Source organism: Protopterus annectens, chromosome 13.part0 (assembly GCF_019279795.1).
Source record: "Protopterus annectens isolate FY-2018-M chromosome 13.part0, PAN1.0, whole genome shotgun sequence".
NCBI lineage: Eukaryota > Metazoa > Chordata > Ceratodontiformes > Protopteridae > Protopterus > Protopterus annectens.
Genome location: NC_056747.1, coordinates 923330515 through 923346606, shown reverse-complemented (window position 1 = coordinate 923346606; position 16092 = coordinate 923330515). Strand labels below are relative to the sequence as shown.

General features: G+C 38.4%; 1 protein-coding gene across 1 annotated transcript in view; it reads left to right on the top strand.

Annotated features, from left to right (window-relative positions):
* Positions 1–16092, top strand: part of EZH1 (enhancer of zeste 1 polycomb repressive complex 2 subunit) — a 3086757-nt gene that overhangs the window by 2566746 nt on the left and 503919 nt on the right. The window contains exon 16 of the mRNA XM_044054680.1: positions 1850–1945. Within this exon, the coding sequence (XP_043910615.1) occupies positions 1850–1945 (96 nt within the window). The remainder of the gene's footprint in view (positions 1–1849; positions 1946–16092) is intronic.

The following is a 16092-nucleotide window of genomic DNA, read 5'->3' as shown; positions in this document are numbered from 1 at the left end:
AATGTGGGGTTCAACAAGGAAATGATGTAATTTTTTAATTAAGACGATTGTATTTAAGATGCTAACAGGCAGCACAATGTTATTCTGAAGAAGTCTGATTATTGACGAAAGCGCTAAATGTGTATACGTTTGTTTCATATTGGTGAGAAGTTTGTAAACCAGTAAAATTCATTTTTTAACATCTTGGTTTCGTGCTGTTGGACTATACCCGCTGCTCTCATTTTCATAATGATCTGTGCTTGCTGCAGATTGACAGATGTACCCTGTGGTTACTAAGTTTTTAAGATTTTTTTCCCTAGCATAATAATCTCATCAAGTCTTAAACTGTTACTGGTATTAATGCAGAATTTACCTGCTTCTTATCTGGCAAAGGAGCTTTTCCATTCATATACTCATTTTCAAACTTGTGAAAGCTGACCAATCTGTGGTTTCTTTCTGTGATTTTTAATATCACCAATAGCCTTTGATATGTGAGGTCATTCTCACTGTACCCACACCTGGCAGCAGGTGTCTGTACAGGCAGATAGTATGAAACTATAATTACCTAGAAATCATTTCCCCAGTGCAGAAATAGCAGAGGCATGCTTTTTAACCTCCAAATATTGAAGATTGTAGCACTAGGCTTTAAAAACCATAGCAGAGGGCCCAAAAGAGGAGTGTTTTTTTATTTATTTATTTTTACTTGACCCAATATAGTTAGTGATAAGGAATCTTTGTACAAGCTTATTGCAGATGTTAATAATGTATACATCCTTTAACAGGTCTGTATGGGAAAATCCAAAGAAAATTAGTGAATTTAAGAGGATCAAGGCAAAATCTGAGGTTAAAAATTATAGTGGTATGACTAAATCATAGCAGCCAAGAAGTATGAGCAGAGGTTAGTAGCAAAATGTTCAGTTTTCATCATACTTTTAAGACTGCAGCAATTTTAAAATACTACCTTTAAAGAAAAAAAAATCTAAGTTTGATGACCTGAAGTAGGACATGAAGTTAAGACAAGACAGATGCTCATTTTACGGAAAACCCACAGGCAAGCATTGAGTTTTGAGTCATTTTTGTTCGACTTAACAGAAAATTATTGCTATATTATTCCTTGCAAAACTTAACACTTTAAGGTCTGGTGATATTGTTTTCTTCCATGACCTTAAGGGTATCACATCTGTGAAGCCCAGCTTATTTTTAAGAGTGACAGAATGAGGAACAAGCATAATTACCTTTCTTATGTCACAGATTCTTAGTTTACTCAGTTTGATGCCCTAAGCTCAGCAGCTGCCATAGAAAGCTTCTGTATAGAAATTTATTTGGGTTTTGCAATGTAAACAAGTAAATGTTTAATAATGTGTACCACATCTCTCTGAGCTCTGCTATTTGACAGAGGAATGATTTTAAGGTCAACCTTCTGAATCTCCACAAGCTAGTTACCTACTGACTGGTCTGTCCACTTCATACATGAGCTCGGAGTCAACATTGGTGGGCCAGTCTGCATCGCTGAGAAAGTACAGTTTTCAATCACTACATTAATTTGTGGGAATTTGGTACAGTCACATTAGAGTAGTTTCCTAAGTGTTTTTTAAATCTGGTGTAAATACTTTTTTATATTTAATTAATTAATGGTTGTCTTTTCTGTTTTGCATTTTGTTTTACTTTTGGCTTTGTACAAAACTTTAAGCAGAAGAAATATACTTCACACTTACGAGGGTAACCATTTTCTTACAGAAGACTCTGTTAAGGCCCTTGTATTTTACTGGTGGAAGGGCTGTAAGGAAGAGATATTTTAATACACGAAAGATGAAGAATTGAAAAGTCATTTGTTAGCAGGTACTTAAATTTTCCAAATTTTTTTCCACAGCATTTGCTCCTCGCGCCATCAGATGTTGCAGGCTGGGGAACATTTATCAAGGAACCAGTACAAAAGAATGAGTTCATATCAGAGTACTGTGGTGAGGTCTGTATCTTAACACGTATTTTAAAGTTTTCACATTTGTGTGAGATTCCCAGAGACTTGGATGACTCGTGTTTTAATCCATTTTGTGAACAAATACGTACTAACTAGTTTAACATCCTCCAGGGATTCAGTAACACCTACACTAAGTGTACACTGTTCTGAATGAACAGACAACACAGGCATTACTCGCACTTTCTTCCTAATAATTTTAGTTTTCCTACGATATTCTTGCAGCTTGAAATATTAACAGGTATTCATAAAGGTTACCACAAAGTGTAAACTACATGTACACTTAATGTAATCTTTCTGAGTGACTAGAAAGCACAAAAAATGTGATAAGAATGTTCATGAATACATATAGTGTACACTTATTGTACAACTAAAAACCATAACAGGTCAAGACGAAGCAAAGCAGGATATAGTTCAAATAAAACGTAGTTTATTCAAGAATGTCCAGACATAAATATAAGCGCTTTCGCTTAAAAAGCTTCATCAGATATATAATATAGTCACACATAGAACAAGTCAGTATATATGTATAATTCAAAATACTAACAAACCAATCATTGTACTCCACCAATTTAGAAACTTAAAGTGACATAGTGCATTGTAACCATCACTAACAAACACATGTAAACAAAACCTAGATTTATAACCTCATATGCACTAGCTGAATAAATGAGCAGCCATGTTGTAACCTAGAACTTACTGCAATGATATAATACATAATAAATAATCACTACAAAACTGGACAGTTTTAAACAAGTGACTATACTAAACCATAAAAACTATATGCAAATTACTTTTATAATACTTTTATAAAACAATATTAAAACACATAAAAACGAATGCAAGTACTGCAGCTAGAATACACATGATATTTAGTCAAAAACACAGTAGAATAAAAACGAAGAAAATACCCCTCACTTATTATTCCTACGTTTCCTAAGGAGAGGTTTAATGGATGCCCTTTCATTCAGTCCCATACCTCTATCTGCCCTCAATTTGATAATCCAGTTACTCTCTATATTCTCTGTGTGATTCCTAATATCACCCTCACGTGTATTAGGGACTATTACTTCCAGGGCTCTAAACAAAAAAGGGCAACAATCACTAGTTTGCAGTATTTCTTCATACATACTTTCACAAGATGAAATTAGCCTGTTGAGTAAAGGTTTAAATTTCATTCCTAAAAGTTATAGTAGTGTGACTGATTCTGTTACAGATTTGAAAGTTTTTTGTAGAAATGTCATGTTGAAGGTGATATATGGCAGATGTGATGCAGGAATTGTAGATAAGCAAGATAAGGTATTATATAACTTTAGAAATCTTAGTCAGTTCATTCCGTCTAATCATCCTCTAGTTGAAGCTTATTTAAAACTTACTGAGGAAGAACTTTATAAGTATTATGATAACTTGAAGGTGAAAAAGAGACATGGTAGAAAAGATAACCTTAGCTACAAAGAGAGGCAATGCTTGAAACAGCTACAATCTGAATCCTCTATTATAATTAGACCCGCAGATAAGGGAGGCCGAATAGTGGTCATGGACACCCTCCAATATTTTAAATCCATGGATATTCTCCTTATGGATAAATTTTATAGAGTAGTAACTAGAGATGAAGTACATGGTATTATGAGGTATGTTATGGATACCTTATTTGATATATATCAAGGAGGCATTATTAATAAGGAATTATTTGAGTATTTATTAGTTAAAACTCCACTTATTCCATTGATACATGGTCTCCCTAAGATTCACAAAAATATTTGTGATCCTTCTATGAGACCAGTAGTTGCTGGTGGTGGATGGGTTACAGAACGTTTATCTGTATATGTAGAGAAACATTTGAGACCCATTTTAAACCATAATATTTTTGTATTGAAAGACTCAAAACAGTTCCTTAGGATTTATATGGATGACTGAAAGATGTAAGTGATATTGAGCAGCTGGTTTTTGTAACTTTTGATGTGCAATCTTTATTCACCATTATACCGAATGAGTTAGGTATTTCATACATATCTGAATACCTAAAGGAACATGGTGAATATTCTGTAGTACAAAGAGATTTAATTGTCCATTTCTTGGAACTTGTGTTAGAAAATAACTTGTTCATGTTCCAGGATACCATATATAAGCAACAGGATGGGGTGGCCATGGGTACCTCTTGTGCCAATAGCTATGCTAACATGTTTTTGGCACATTGGGAGGAGACCACCCTGTTCCAGGTTATGGATGTCAGGTTCTATCGACGTTTTGTTGATGACCTGTTTGTTTTATGGGATGGCAATGTACAACAATTGCAGGTGATGTTGTCAGAGATGAATAGCTTGACTGACTTTCTTAAATTCACTATGAAATATTCCAGCTGTAAGATAGATTTTTTAGACCTATATATAGAAAAGTTACCATGTGGAGTTGTTAATACTGGCATATATCGGAAACCATGCCATGTTAATTCACTTTTGTTGAGGTCTAGTATGCACCCTTTGTATGTTTTTAGGAACATCATAAAAGGTCAGGGTGTCAGAGCCTCGAGAATGAATCCTGCAGACTCAGGATTTGCAGAAGAATTGGTGACTCTTAGGATGAAATTGTTAGAGAGGGGTTACAAGGAATCTGAATTTGATGAACAACTGGGCACAATCTCATTCTTACGACCAGATACAGCTGCTCCTTATTTTGGACCAGCTGCGATTAATGATATTAAAAGTACAATTCCTGTACATACTTTTGTTAAATTTCCATCTTTCTATACTTCAGATCATATAGAGATTAGAGAAATTATTGGTAAACATTGGTCAATTTTGCAAACAGATGAGAATTTAAAATTGATAGTTGGTGAAAAACCATGTTTTTTGTACAGGAATAAGAGGAACCTAAAGAGGATGCTCTGTTATCCTAGAAATTATGATTTGAAATCTGGTTATGGACATACTGAACCATATGGTCAATGTAATTTTTGCTCATATATAGATGCCAGCAGTGAATTTTTTCACCCAGATTTGAATAGGACATTTAGGATAACAGCAGCAGCTAATTGTATGACATCAGATCTAGTATATCTGGCCGTATGCCAAACATGCGTATCCTTTTATGTTGGTAAAACCAACAGGTTGTTTAGAGATAGGATACGTGAACATATCTACCATATTAAGAAGGGCTTTGAGCATAATGCATTAGCAAAGCATGTTGTACAACAAGGGGATGCACATAGATTTTTGTTTAGAGCCCTGGAAGTGATAGTCCCTAATACACGTGAGGGTGATATTAGGAATCACACAGAGAATATAGAGAGTAACTGGATTATCAAATTGAGGGCAGATAGAGGTATGGGACTGACTGAAAGGGCATCCATTAAACCTCTCCTTAGGAAACGTAGGAATAATAAGTGAGTGGTATTTTCTTCGTTTTTATTCTACTGTGATTTTGACTAAATACCATGTGTATTCTAGCTGCAGTACTTGCATTAGTTTTTATTTGTTTTAATATTGTTTTATAAAAGTATTATAAAAGTAATTTGCATATAGTTTTTATGGTTTAGTTTAGTCACTTGTTTAAAACTGTCCAGTTTTGTAGTAATTATTTATTATGTATTATATCAATGTGGTATGTTTTAGGTTACAACATGGCTGTTTATTTATTCAGCTAGTGCATATGAGGTTATAAATCTAGGTTTTGTTTACATGTGTTTGTTAGTGATGGTTACAATGCACTATGTCACTTTAAGTTTCTAAATTGGTGGAGTACAATGATTGGTTTGTTAGTATTTTGAATTATACATATATACTGACTTGTTCTATGTGTGACTATATTATATATCTGATGAAGCTTTTTTAAGCGAAAGCGCTTATATTTATGTCTGGACATTCTTGAATAAACTACGTTTTATTTGAACTATATCCTGCTTCGCTTCGTCTTGACCGTTTATGGTTTTAATTTTACTTTGTTGAAGTCGGGTGCGGAGTGTTTACCAGGTTTATTGGCAGTTTCCTTTTGCTGTACACTTATTGTACACTTTAATGAATCTGGCCCCCTGTCCGTATCAATTTGCTGATTCCTTACTGTTTGTTGAGTTATTCTTAGTGAAAATGATTACTTCCATTTTGTAAATATGTATATACTGTGTTTGTCCTGCTGACTGTTTTGTCCTTGTGAGTTATTTATAGATGAACTGCATCTAACAAGTCTGGATCTTTAGATGTTATCAGTCAGTGTTATGCTTTTGTATGATTACAAACACCTGCATCTCAAAGGAGAGTACTGCTAGTTTATTGCTTTCCTGATGTGCTGTATTATTAGCATGTTTTAGCATTCTTTGTTAGTTGTATATATTGCTGAGTTGTTGCTTATGATGGAATGTTTTGGTAGTGGCCTGAACAATGACTGACACAAACATGGCTTCTTCCGTGGTAGCAAAGTAATTCTGTGAAGTTGCGTAATTCTGCCTAGATACTTGTGCTGTTGTATTTTCTGTCTGTTTTTTATAAATCGCAAAACAAAACTATTCTGTATGCATTATTCTTCCCTCATAATAGTAAAATCCAAGGTAACAAATTTGATTAAAAAGTCATGTTTATTTCTAAACGTAAGAGCAGAAATCATGAAGTCACTATAATCACAAACAGCTTTATAATTAAATGTAGGAGTCTGATATAGCATCGTCCTTCTGTCATCTTTCTCCTTCTTTTATTGATAATAGAATTCCATACCTTATCCTTATTTCAGACCAGTGATATCATTTAATTTACTTTTATATGCATCCATGTATCTCAGCTAAGATGTCCTTCTGTTTATGTATTATTTTCTAGTCTTACTTGTCAGGTATCTGTGATCTCTGTCATCTGATTCATTTATTATTCCCCTTAGCTCCTCAACATTTGGATATTTGGGGCATATCATTTTTTTTCTTATTTTGGGTTACAGCCTTCTTAGCTACCATCATCAGCAAGGCAAGCTGTCCCTTCTCTAATTTCATCAAACTCTTTTGTTCTCTGTATCACAGTAAAATCAGTCATGTCTCATCCAAGTTCTCTTGTATCTGCTTTACCCTCGTCTCTGTCATTCTAATTATCACATATTCCTTTAAAATAATCAGAGCCTTATATGCCCTGCTTGCTAAATTTTTCATGGTGGGTACATCTTGTTTTGCTTCCGTTATAGGCAACACTGGCAATGACTGTTTCTCAGATCTATGTTCTGATTTGCATCAGTATTGCAAGGAGTACGAAATATTCCATATACCAAGCCCCTTGCAATTGAAATGTTTAACATTAACTTGATCTCAAGGTTGAACATTATTTTTGTTTCTTAGTCTCCAGCCTATTCAGTCAGCCTCTCTCAATTTTTCTACTGTAACTAGTCAGTGCTTAAAAAGTCCTTTAGTTCATTTACTTTTATTAAAGCCATACAAGTGTGAACTGCATGATTCAGTATCAGTATTTTGGGAGGGTTTCACCTCTCCTTACATATGGCCAAAAAGAAACATTATTCATTTCAAGACATGGAAAAAAGGTCCCTCCAGTTATATTCATACTTTGCCATTTGCAGGCAATATATCAAGAGCAATTGGGTCACTTTAAAATAAACTGGAATATCTGGTATCCCCAATCCTCCAAATGAGCATCATCATCAGCAGCCCCATTTTTCCCATTTTTTTATTTTTTTTTTTTTGCATGGGGTCAGGGTATCAAATTAACTGTCGCTATCTCTCTCTCAATTCAGTGCCACACTCCTGCCTCATTCAACACTCATGCATAAGTGTTGCAGATCTCCTTTCACACAATCCATTCACCTATTTGCTAAATGTCCTCATTTTCTCTTACCTTCTTCCTGTCTGTTGCAAATCTTCTTCACCAGATTGTCTTCTGCTTTTCTGCACATGTCTGTACCAACGTAATCTGTTCTGTTTGATCTTTTCTGCAATTGGAGCTACTTTGACTTCTGCTCTTATATGCTCATTTCTTCGTCTGTCCCAAAGTGTGCATCCTACCACCTTTCTCAGACACTTAATTTCCGTCACCTCTAGCTTCATCATCTGCTCTGCCTTTACTGCCCAGGTTTCTGTACCATACAGTAGTACTGGTTACACCACTGTCTTGTACACTTTACTTTTAAGCTTCTTTGGCAGTCTTCTGTCACAGACTACAACTGAGACTCTGTGCCATTTGGCTGCAGCCCCCCTGATTCTAGCTTTGACCTCTTTATGCAGACTTCCCTTCTTCTCAACCACCCCTCCCAGACACTTGAAGACATTTACCTTTCCACTGTCTTCTCTTCTGTCTCAATTCTCAGCTTCTTCTGATTTCTCCAATTTGCTGCCATTACCATTGTATTATCTGTGCTTAGTTTCATCACATGTGCCTTAAGTTTTGCATTCCATTTCCCTATCCTTTGCTGAAATTCTTGCTCAGAGTCTGTCTGTAATGCCCCATTGTCTGCATACAGTAACTTTGTTGATCTGTCCCCCTCCAACCTGTTTGGTAATGTATTCCATCACCAGTATGAACAGCAGTGGACTCAGAGATGAGCCCTGGTGTACACCTACTCCTACTTGGAACCCCTATGTGAGGCCAAAGACTGTTTGTACTTGAGTCATTGGGTCCTTTATATAGCCTGCACTAATTTTACCTATTTTTTTTTTTTTGGATTTTGAACCACCGCATTACTGCCCTAATTAGCTTTCTTGGGACCTTGTCATATGCTTTCTCCAAGTCAAGGAATGCCAACTGGACTCTTTCCTCATTTCTAGCCTCTTCTTAACTGTCTGTCTCACTGCAAACATCAGGTCAGTTGTGCTGCATCCTGATTTAAATCCGAACTGCTCATTTCCCATCTTACTTTCTACTACTCTGTGTGTCAGTCTTGTCAGTCACCCTCTCCAGAACTTTCATGCAATGTGATCAGAGTTTGATACCTCTGTACTGCCCACAGTTGTGGATGTCCCCTTTGTTCTTGTACACTGGCACAAGTATGCTTATTTTCCAGTCATCTGGGATATGCCTTTCTCTCCACACTGCTATAAGTGCTCTCTGGAGCCATTTCTCCCCTATCATACCCAGCATGTTTATCATATCTGCTGTGACCTCATCTGAGCCCGCTGCTTTTTCTGACTTCATTTCCCTTAGTGCTATCCTTACTTTCTAATGGGCTTCTCATCTTCTATCATCATAGGCTGTTTCTGGGGCAGTACGGCTGCTGTAGGATTTTCTTCATTTAGAAGTTGCTAGAAATACTCCTTCCATCTGCCTTTGATGCCCTGTGGATTGCTGAGCAGGTTGTTGCCAGCATCCCTTATGAAGAATGTCTGACTATCTTCTTTATCTTTCTGTCTTTGCCTTGCAACCTGATATAGTTTCTTTGTGCCTCCTACTGAGTCACTTTCCAGAAGTTGGTAGAGTGCCTCTGATGCCCTTTTCTTTGCTACTGCAACTCCTTTTTTAGTTAGCCAACCAGTATTCCTTCCTAGCCTGGTTGGTCTTTTCTATTTCCCACTTTTTTCTGCACTCCTCCTTTCTTTTGAAGACTTCCTGGACTTCTGTATTCAACCATCAGCTTTCCTTATGTACCTTATTTCCATATCTGGCTCGGCCATCAGTTCTGCAGTCCTCACAGATGCTGTTTTGAGGTGCTGCCATTTGTCTTCAACTTCACTTATTTTCTCCTTTTCTTGTGGAGCTAGAGCCCTGAGTAATTCCTTGAACTGTTGTGCTTTCATTCCAGTCAACTTCCAGGTCTTCAGCAGGGTGTCTGCTGACCTTAGAGCCTTCTCTCTCTCTTATTTTAAACACCTTTATTGAATTATCACTTGTGACATAGGCAAATTTACATTTATATAAATGTAATCGAACTATATTAACAAGTTCACATTCACAAACATTATTCTTCACATATATTGCTATATATCATATAACTAAGCAACATTGCATAAATTATTGAATTCATGCCTTTTTTAAACCAGAAATATCTTTATTGAACCATCACTTACGACATAGGCAATCATATATTTATATAAATGAAAACAAACCACACCACCACAATCTTAGTTACAAGCATTTTACATCGCAAATCATGCTGACACATTCCCAGTTGCAAACATTATACATTAGTTATAATCTACGCAGTCATTTTCAGTCAAAATTATATAGCTCATTTAAGTCGAGCCTTCTTTTAAAACTCATTCCTCCTCGGTATGTATTGTTCACACAGTTGCCATTTTTTCCCATGTAGTTTGCTCCTACCCATTTCTAAAGATCTCAGTTGCAGTTGTTTTACCTCTGTTACTATATTCACTACTTCTAGTATAGCTGGTTTAGATTTTGATTTCCATTTTCTAGTAATTGCTTTTTTGGCAGCCGCCATAATTAGACATAGCAAGGCTTTATCATGTCTAGAAAATTCCGATTCTGTATCATAGCTCAGAAAAATCATCTCCATCATCACACCAATCTGCCCACCCAGCATCTCAGACAGTGCATCCCTCAGGGAATCCTTAAAGTCCAAAAACTCGCCTCACTCCCAGAAAATATGTTCCCAATTACCTCTTTCTTCCCTATTACACATCCAACATTTGCTGTCTACCTCAGGAAAAATTCTCTGGAGTCTACTTGAGGTATAAAAATATGTGTGTAAATATTTTCAAACAAAAGTCCTAAATCTTCTAGATTTTGTTGCATATTTGGGAGACATACACATATCTCCCCATTGTTTCTTTGTGAACTGCTTTTCCAGTCTCTCTTCCCAATCTTTTCTAATTTCATCTGATTGATTCTTATAGTTATCATGCAATATTTTATATGCTCTACTAAGGATTCTTTTTTAATGGCAGCTTCCATTCTAGATTCTACTAAAAACTCTGTCAGTACTTGTCTTTCGTTTAGGACCCCCTTCCCCCAATTTCTTTCTCTTTGCCTATACTCTGATATCAATCAATATCAATTGGAAATGCAGTCTCTAAGCTGCAGTGCAAATAAATTATTGGTGTCTTCCCATTCTGTCATCATTTCCTCTCTAGTTATTTGCTCCTGGTACCTTGGTTCCTTTGCCAGTTTTCTGCAATAAATTCCAGCCCCCTCTTGCCTGTTGTTTATATCCCTAATTGCAGACATCCCTATAAGCAGAATATCCTTTTTCCATTCCCCTGTTGGCTTAGTTTTTAGGATACTTTTTGCTACTTTATAAATATAATATTCTGCATGATTATTGTTATTCTCCTTAAAGACCTGCATCCATAATCCCAGCCTCTCCTTGTTTTTTGAGCTCCCCCCCCCTGTTTCATCATCATCATCCATTTCCACTTTTAATTGTACTTTTCTGCTTGTGGTATGTATAGGAGCCTTAACTGTGTAGCTCTGAAATGCCCCTTCAAATCGGGTAATCCCCATCTGCCCTGTTGCACTGGAACAGTCAGCTTATCCCACTTGACTCTTGCCATCTTCTCCTCCCAGATAAAGTCCTGTAGCTTTTTATTAATTGCTGTCCACACCTTCTCTTCTGGTTGATAAAAAAATGTCTGAATTGTGTACAAGACTAAAGGAACTAAAAACATTTTGACTGCTTGTATCTTACTATCCATATCAATATAACAAAGCTTACATTTTCTCAGTTTTTGTATTATCTTTTATAGGTTCATAGGTGTGTACTAGGCTAATGGCCCTGGAGCATTTACAAGCGTAGCCCATAGGATTACCCTGGCATCATGCCAGCCAACCTTAGTTCCCAGTGCCTCTGTCGAGTAAAGCCACTGGAGTGATCCCTGGGGTGAATGTTCTATCTTTTTTGTCTATTTTTTTTTCTATTTTTTGTCTGGTCTCCTCCCACATATCCTTAGGTGCCAAACCAGAATAATTTTTAATCCATACTCTTAAATACTTCATTTTATCATGTCCTGATAAATGTTGATATTGCTGAACCAAGTCATATGTGGGTACATAAATTACTGCTATTGCCTTTGTTTTAGCTTCATTAATTTTGTATTCCAAAAATATTTGAAACTGTCTGTAATGTCTCTTTCTGGTTTTGTCAGTTATAAAATAATATCATCTGCATATAGAGCCAGCTTTTCCATACGAATTATGAGTCCCTTATTTTCTTTGCCATTGGTTATAAATATAATGCAAATAACAAAGGGGAAAGAGGACACCCCTGCATCGTTCCTCTGCTAAGCAGAAATTATCAGAGAGGACCCTGCCCACTTTAATTTTTGCCTCCAATCCCTCATATATCCTCCTAATCAACCCTTTATTTTATAGTTTCATATGTTCATAGGTGTTTATTAGGCTAATGACCACAAAGGCCTTTTTAAGCGTAGCCATGCATCCCAAATCTCTGATAAGTTCTTATACCCTTGATAAATGTAAACAGGGGCTTAGAAGAAGAAACATTTACAAGCTAGGGCCCAGCAGATGAACCATTTACAGGTTGCCTGTGTCCATTAGAGACATAGGTCCCAAACCAGGGATGAATTTCATGTTCCCCATCCAATGGTCCAGGTTGCACTTGAATTGGGTTAGAGAAGAACTCTGCTTCACATGGATGAGGAACATGTTCCAGAGACAGTGTAATCTCTGGGATACATACCTGTCTGTCCAGCAAGTCCTATTTATATCACAGGCAAGGTTTAAGTCTTTAGAATAGGTCATTCTGGTGCTGTTTGTTTTGCAGATATGCAAGAGGTCCATCAGAGTGAGGTCTGACAACGTCCTGTATGTCAAGCATAGATCTCCCCTCAAAAGCCTATAGGAGACAGAATACAGGGATAGAGCATTGAGGTGGACTGCACAAGACATTTTACTTAAGCTTTATATTATTTTAGTGAGGAACCTCTGTGTACGTTCTAATTGGATGTTATGTTGTCCTACCTTGCCTTCATTCTTACACTGATGGATCGGCTCCGCCTCAGCCGAATACTTAGCTGAAGATCTCAAACTTGGCTCGTGGCAAGAAGGTATCCCACAATGCAGTGGTGCAGTTCCCCAGATCTCATTTGCCACTTTTCGAGGTTGGATGCACTCATCTTGGCCGTGGCTAAGTTGTGAAACTTTTTCTTATATTTCTTGTCAAGACCTAATAATTTTGCTGATATATAGTTATTTCAACAATATATTGTATTCGTTGGCTTCTCTTTGCTGTTTCTACCTCTTTAGAGATATTTTTTCCTCAGGCACGACTTTTGCCATTGCTTTATAGGCCTTGGTATCCCTGTAGTAGTAATTGCTATTTGTTTGTTGTAGTTTGTGTCTTATAGCTCGTTTAAATTAGAGAGCTTGTTGTAGTTTCTGTGTCCTTATAGCTCATTTAAATTAGAGGGCTATACGCCTGTTTTAGTTAGAGGGCTTATCTTGTTTCATATTTTGTGTCTGAAAATCAGAGCCATTAGAGTTAGAGGGTCTAATTTTCTTCTCTAGTTTTTTCTTATTGGCGTTGTTTTTTGTAGCATAAGTCTTTAAATATATTAACCTGTTAAATAAGCTTCCCTTGTTGGTATCAGTTTGTCTAAAGAACAGAAAGAAAGAGAACATAAGCCTTTGGGTTTCAAAAAACGTCAGAAATGTTCGCAAAAGATGTCCATTACTGATGGATATATTGTTTGTGTATATTGTCTTGATGCTGTCCATCTCCAGGAAGACTGCACCTTCTGTCATTCGTTTAGTGCCAGAGTTCTTCAGGAGCGAAGAAATAAGTTATTCTTAAAGGGCTTTTAAACCCCTCCTTTGAAGAGGCTATTCATAGCTGTTCCTCTTCTTCTTCATCTCCTTCAAAAAAAAAGTAAATCACATAACAATCTCCATCTGCATCGGCTCATTCGGAGCCGCCAATTAAACTACCTAAAATGACTAAGGCCACTACTTCCTTGGCTCCACAGTCTTCTGAGCTGTCGGAAGTCATTGTGATTGACAGGCCTGGTTCTTCGGCTCCAAAGCCTTCAGAGCCACAAGATACCTCTTCTTGGAGCCAGTCCATTGAAATTTCCCCGGTTTCTCTGACCTTGAGATCGCCTATTCTCCATAGCTCTTGATTTACTTCATTATCTTCCAGGTCTACAAGAAGTTTATCTGATGAGGACTTAGAATGGGTGGTATGTAGACTCCTTAAGTCGCCGGCGCTGACCAAATTATTCTTGGCTCCAGCCCCATTTGCTTTTGGAGCCCACTATTCTTCCTCCTCTGAGCCAAGCTGGTCCTTAGGAGCCGAAGGGTTCGGTGTCATCTTCTGTGGATTTGTCGATTCCAGAACTCCCTTTGGTCTCCTCGGAGATGGCTTCTGCTCCGACTTTCTCGGTGCCGTCCGGTGAGTCTGGGAGCCGGGATTCCCTGGTCGGCCCCAGGGGGATTCTTGGCCCTGATCTTCTTCTGTGCCGAGCTTACCACTTGGAGCATCTGCTCGGGTTAGCTCGGCTCCTACATCAGCCTCGGGTCCGGTCTCGTTGGCTCCAATGCCTCCCTCTGTCTCCTCAGAGCCGGGGGGGATCTTTGGAGATGGTGGAATCCACCTTTGAGCTGATGAGGAGTGTGTTGTCTTCCCATTCAGCACCACAGAGGGTTGCCAATACTCTTCCCCCCAAGGCACCAGCTACTGTCTCAGCACCACCCATTCCTCAAGACAGCAGAGACCCAAATCCTCAGCATCCCCCTTTGGGTGAACCCCTCTCATCCAAGGCCTCCCCAGAATATCCTTCTGAGGAGCCACCTCATAAGAGAGCCTGCAAGAGGAAGCATGTTGACTCCCCAGACACTGACCTCAATGAGTCAGAAGGGTCCCCAAAGTCGTCTTCTCATGATATCTCATTTGCAGATATTCTGGACGTCCTTAAGCAAAGAGGTGGCTGGCAGACCACTACCCCTTCTGATGAGGAGTCAGTGTACCTGAAGGCTTTCGGGTCTCACCCTTCAGCCTCCTGGGTGTCCCTGCCTTTTGACGAACTAATGGATCTGGTTAGTCGAAAGGCATGGGAGTCACCTGACGCTTTGGAACCAGCCCCTCAAAGGCCAAACAAGTTTTTGTCAGCTCCTCTGAGCAAAGAATTATTAACAAAGAGAGTACCTGTAGTTGCAGTGGTGGTGGCAGCAGCCACCAGAAAGGAACTTGCAGAGACTCCCTCGTCTATTCATCCTACAAATAAAGATTCGAGGATGATGGACAGATATGGGAAGTGTATCTTTTCTTCAGCAACTTTTTCTTGCGATCGCTGAATTACTTATCCCATTTTACGAGGCTACAAAGAGATCTCCTGAAAGTGCTAGGAGATACTCTACAAGGTTCAGTAGCTGCAGAGATTAATAAGAAAGTTTCCACCCAGCTGTCCACCTTAAATTCTATTGTCAACTCCTCTGTGAGGCTTATATCTTACGCAGCAGATGGAGCGAGCAGGGCAGCGGGTTCCGGAGTTTCCCTTAGGAGACACTCCTGGATGCGCTTGTGCATTTTGCAGAGCCCTTCAAGACTACCTTTACCAACACACCCTTTGATGGTTTCTCACTCTTTGTACCTAAAGTAAAAGACACTCTAACCCAATGCATGCAGGAAGGGAAAACTCTGTCTGCCATTGGAGTACTTTTTTCCATACCTTCAAGACCTTATCCCAAAGGTCAGAAGGGCGGAAAGATGTGGTTCAAAAGATCCCAGAGATTTTTCCAGGACACATGGGCTGATACCTTCCCCAGGGGCAGAGGGGGAGGTAATAACAGTAGTCGCTGCCTCAGAGGCAGAGGGGGGTTCTGCAAAACCAAGGTGACCTTGATTCATTTCACGGACGGCCTTAGCGCTTCTGAAAGGAGGCCCGGCTGCTCTACTCTAGAGGCAGTCCGGAGACGTTTGTCAGTGTACCCAGAAGCCTGGCTAAATATCACCGACGACAAATGGGTACTAAACATAATAGACAGAGGGTACTCCATCCCCTTTTGCTTACCTTTCCCAAAGACCAAAACATTCCCATATGTTCCACCCAATGTAAGGGAACAAGCAACTATAGAGGTCCAAACGTTGCTCCAAAAAAGAGTCATCCAAGAAGTCCCCGCAGACCAAATAGGATTCGGAACTTACTCAAGATTCTTTTTAGTGCCATAAAGAACAGGGGACTGGAGGCCCATATTGGATCTAAGCAAGTTAAACGAATCTGTCAAAAAGTCAAAGTTTCGAATGGTGACTCT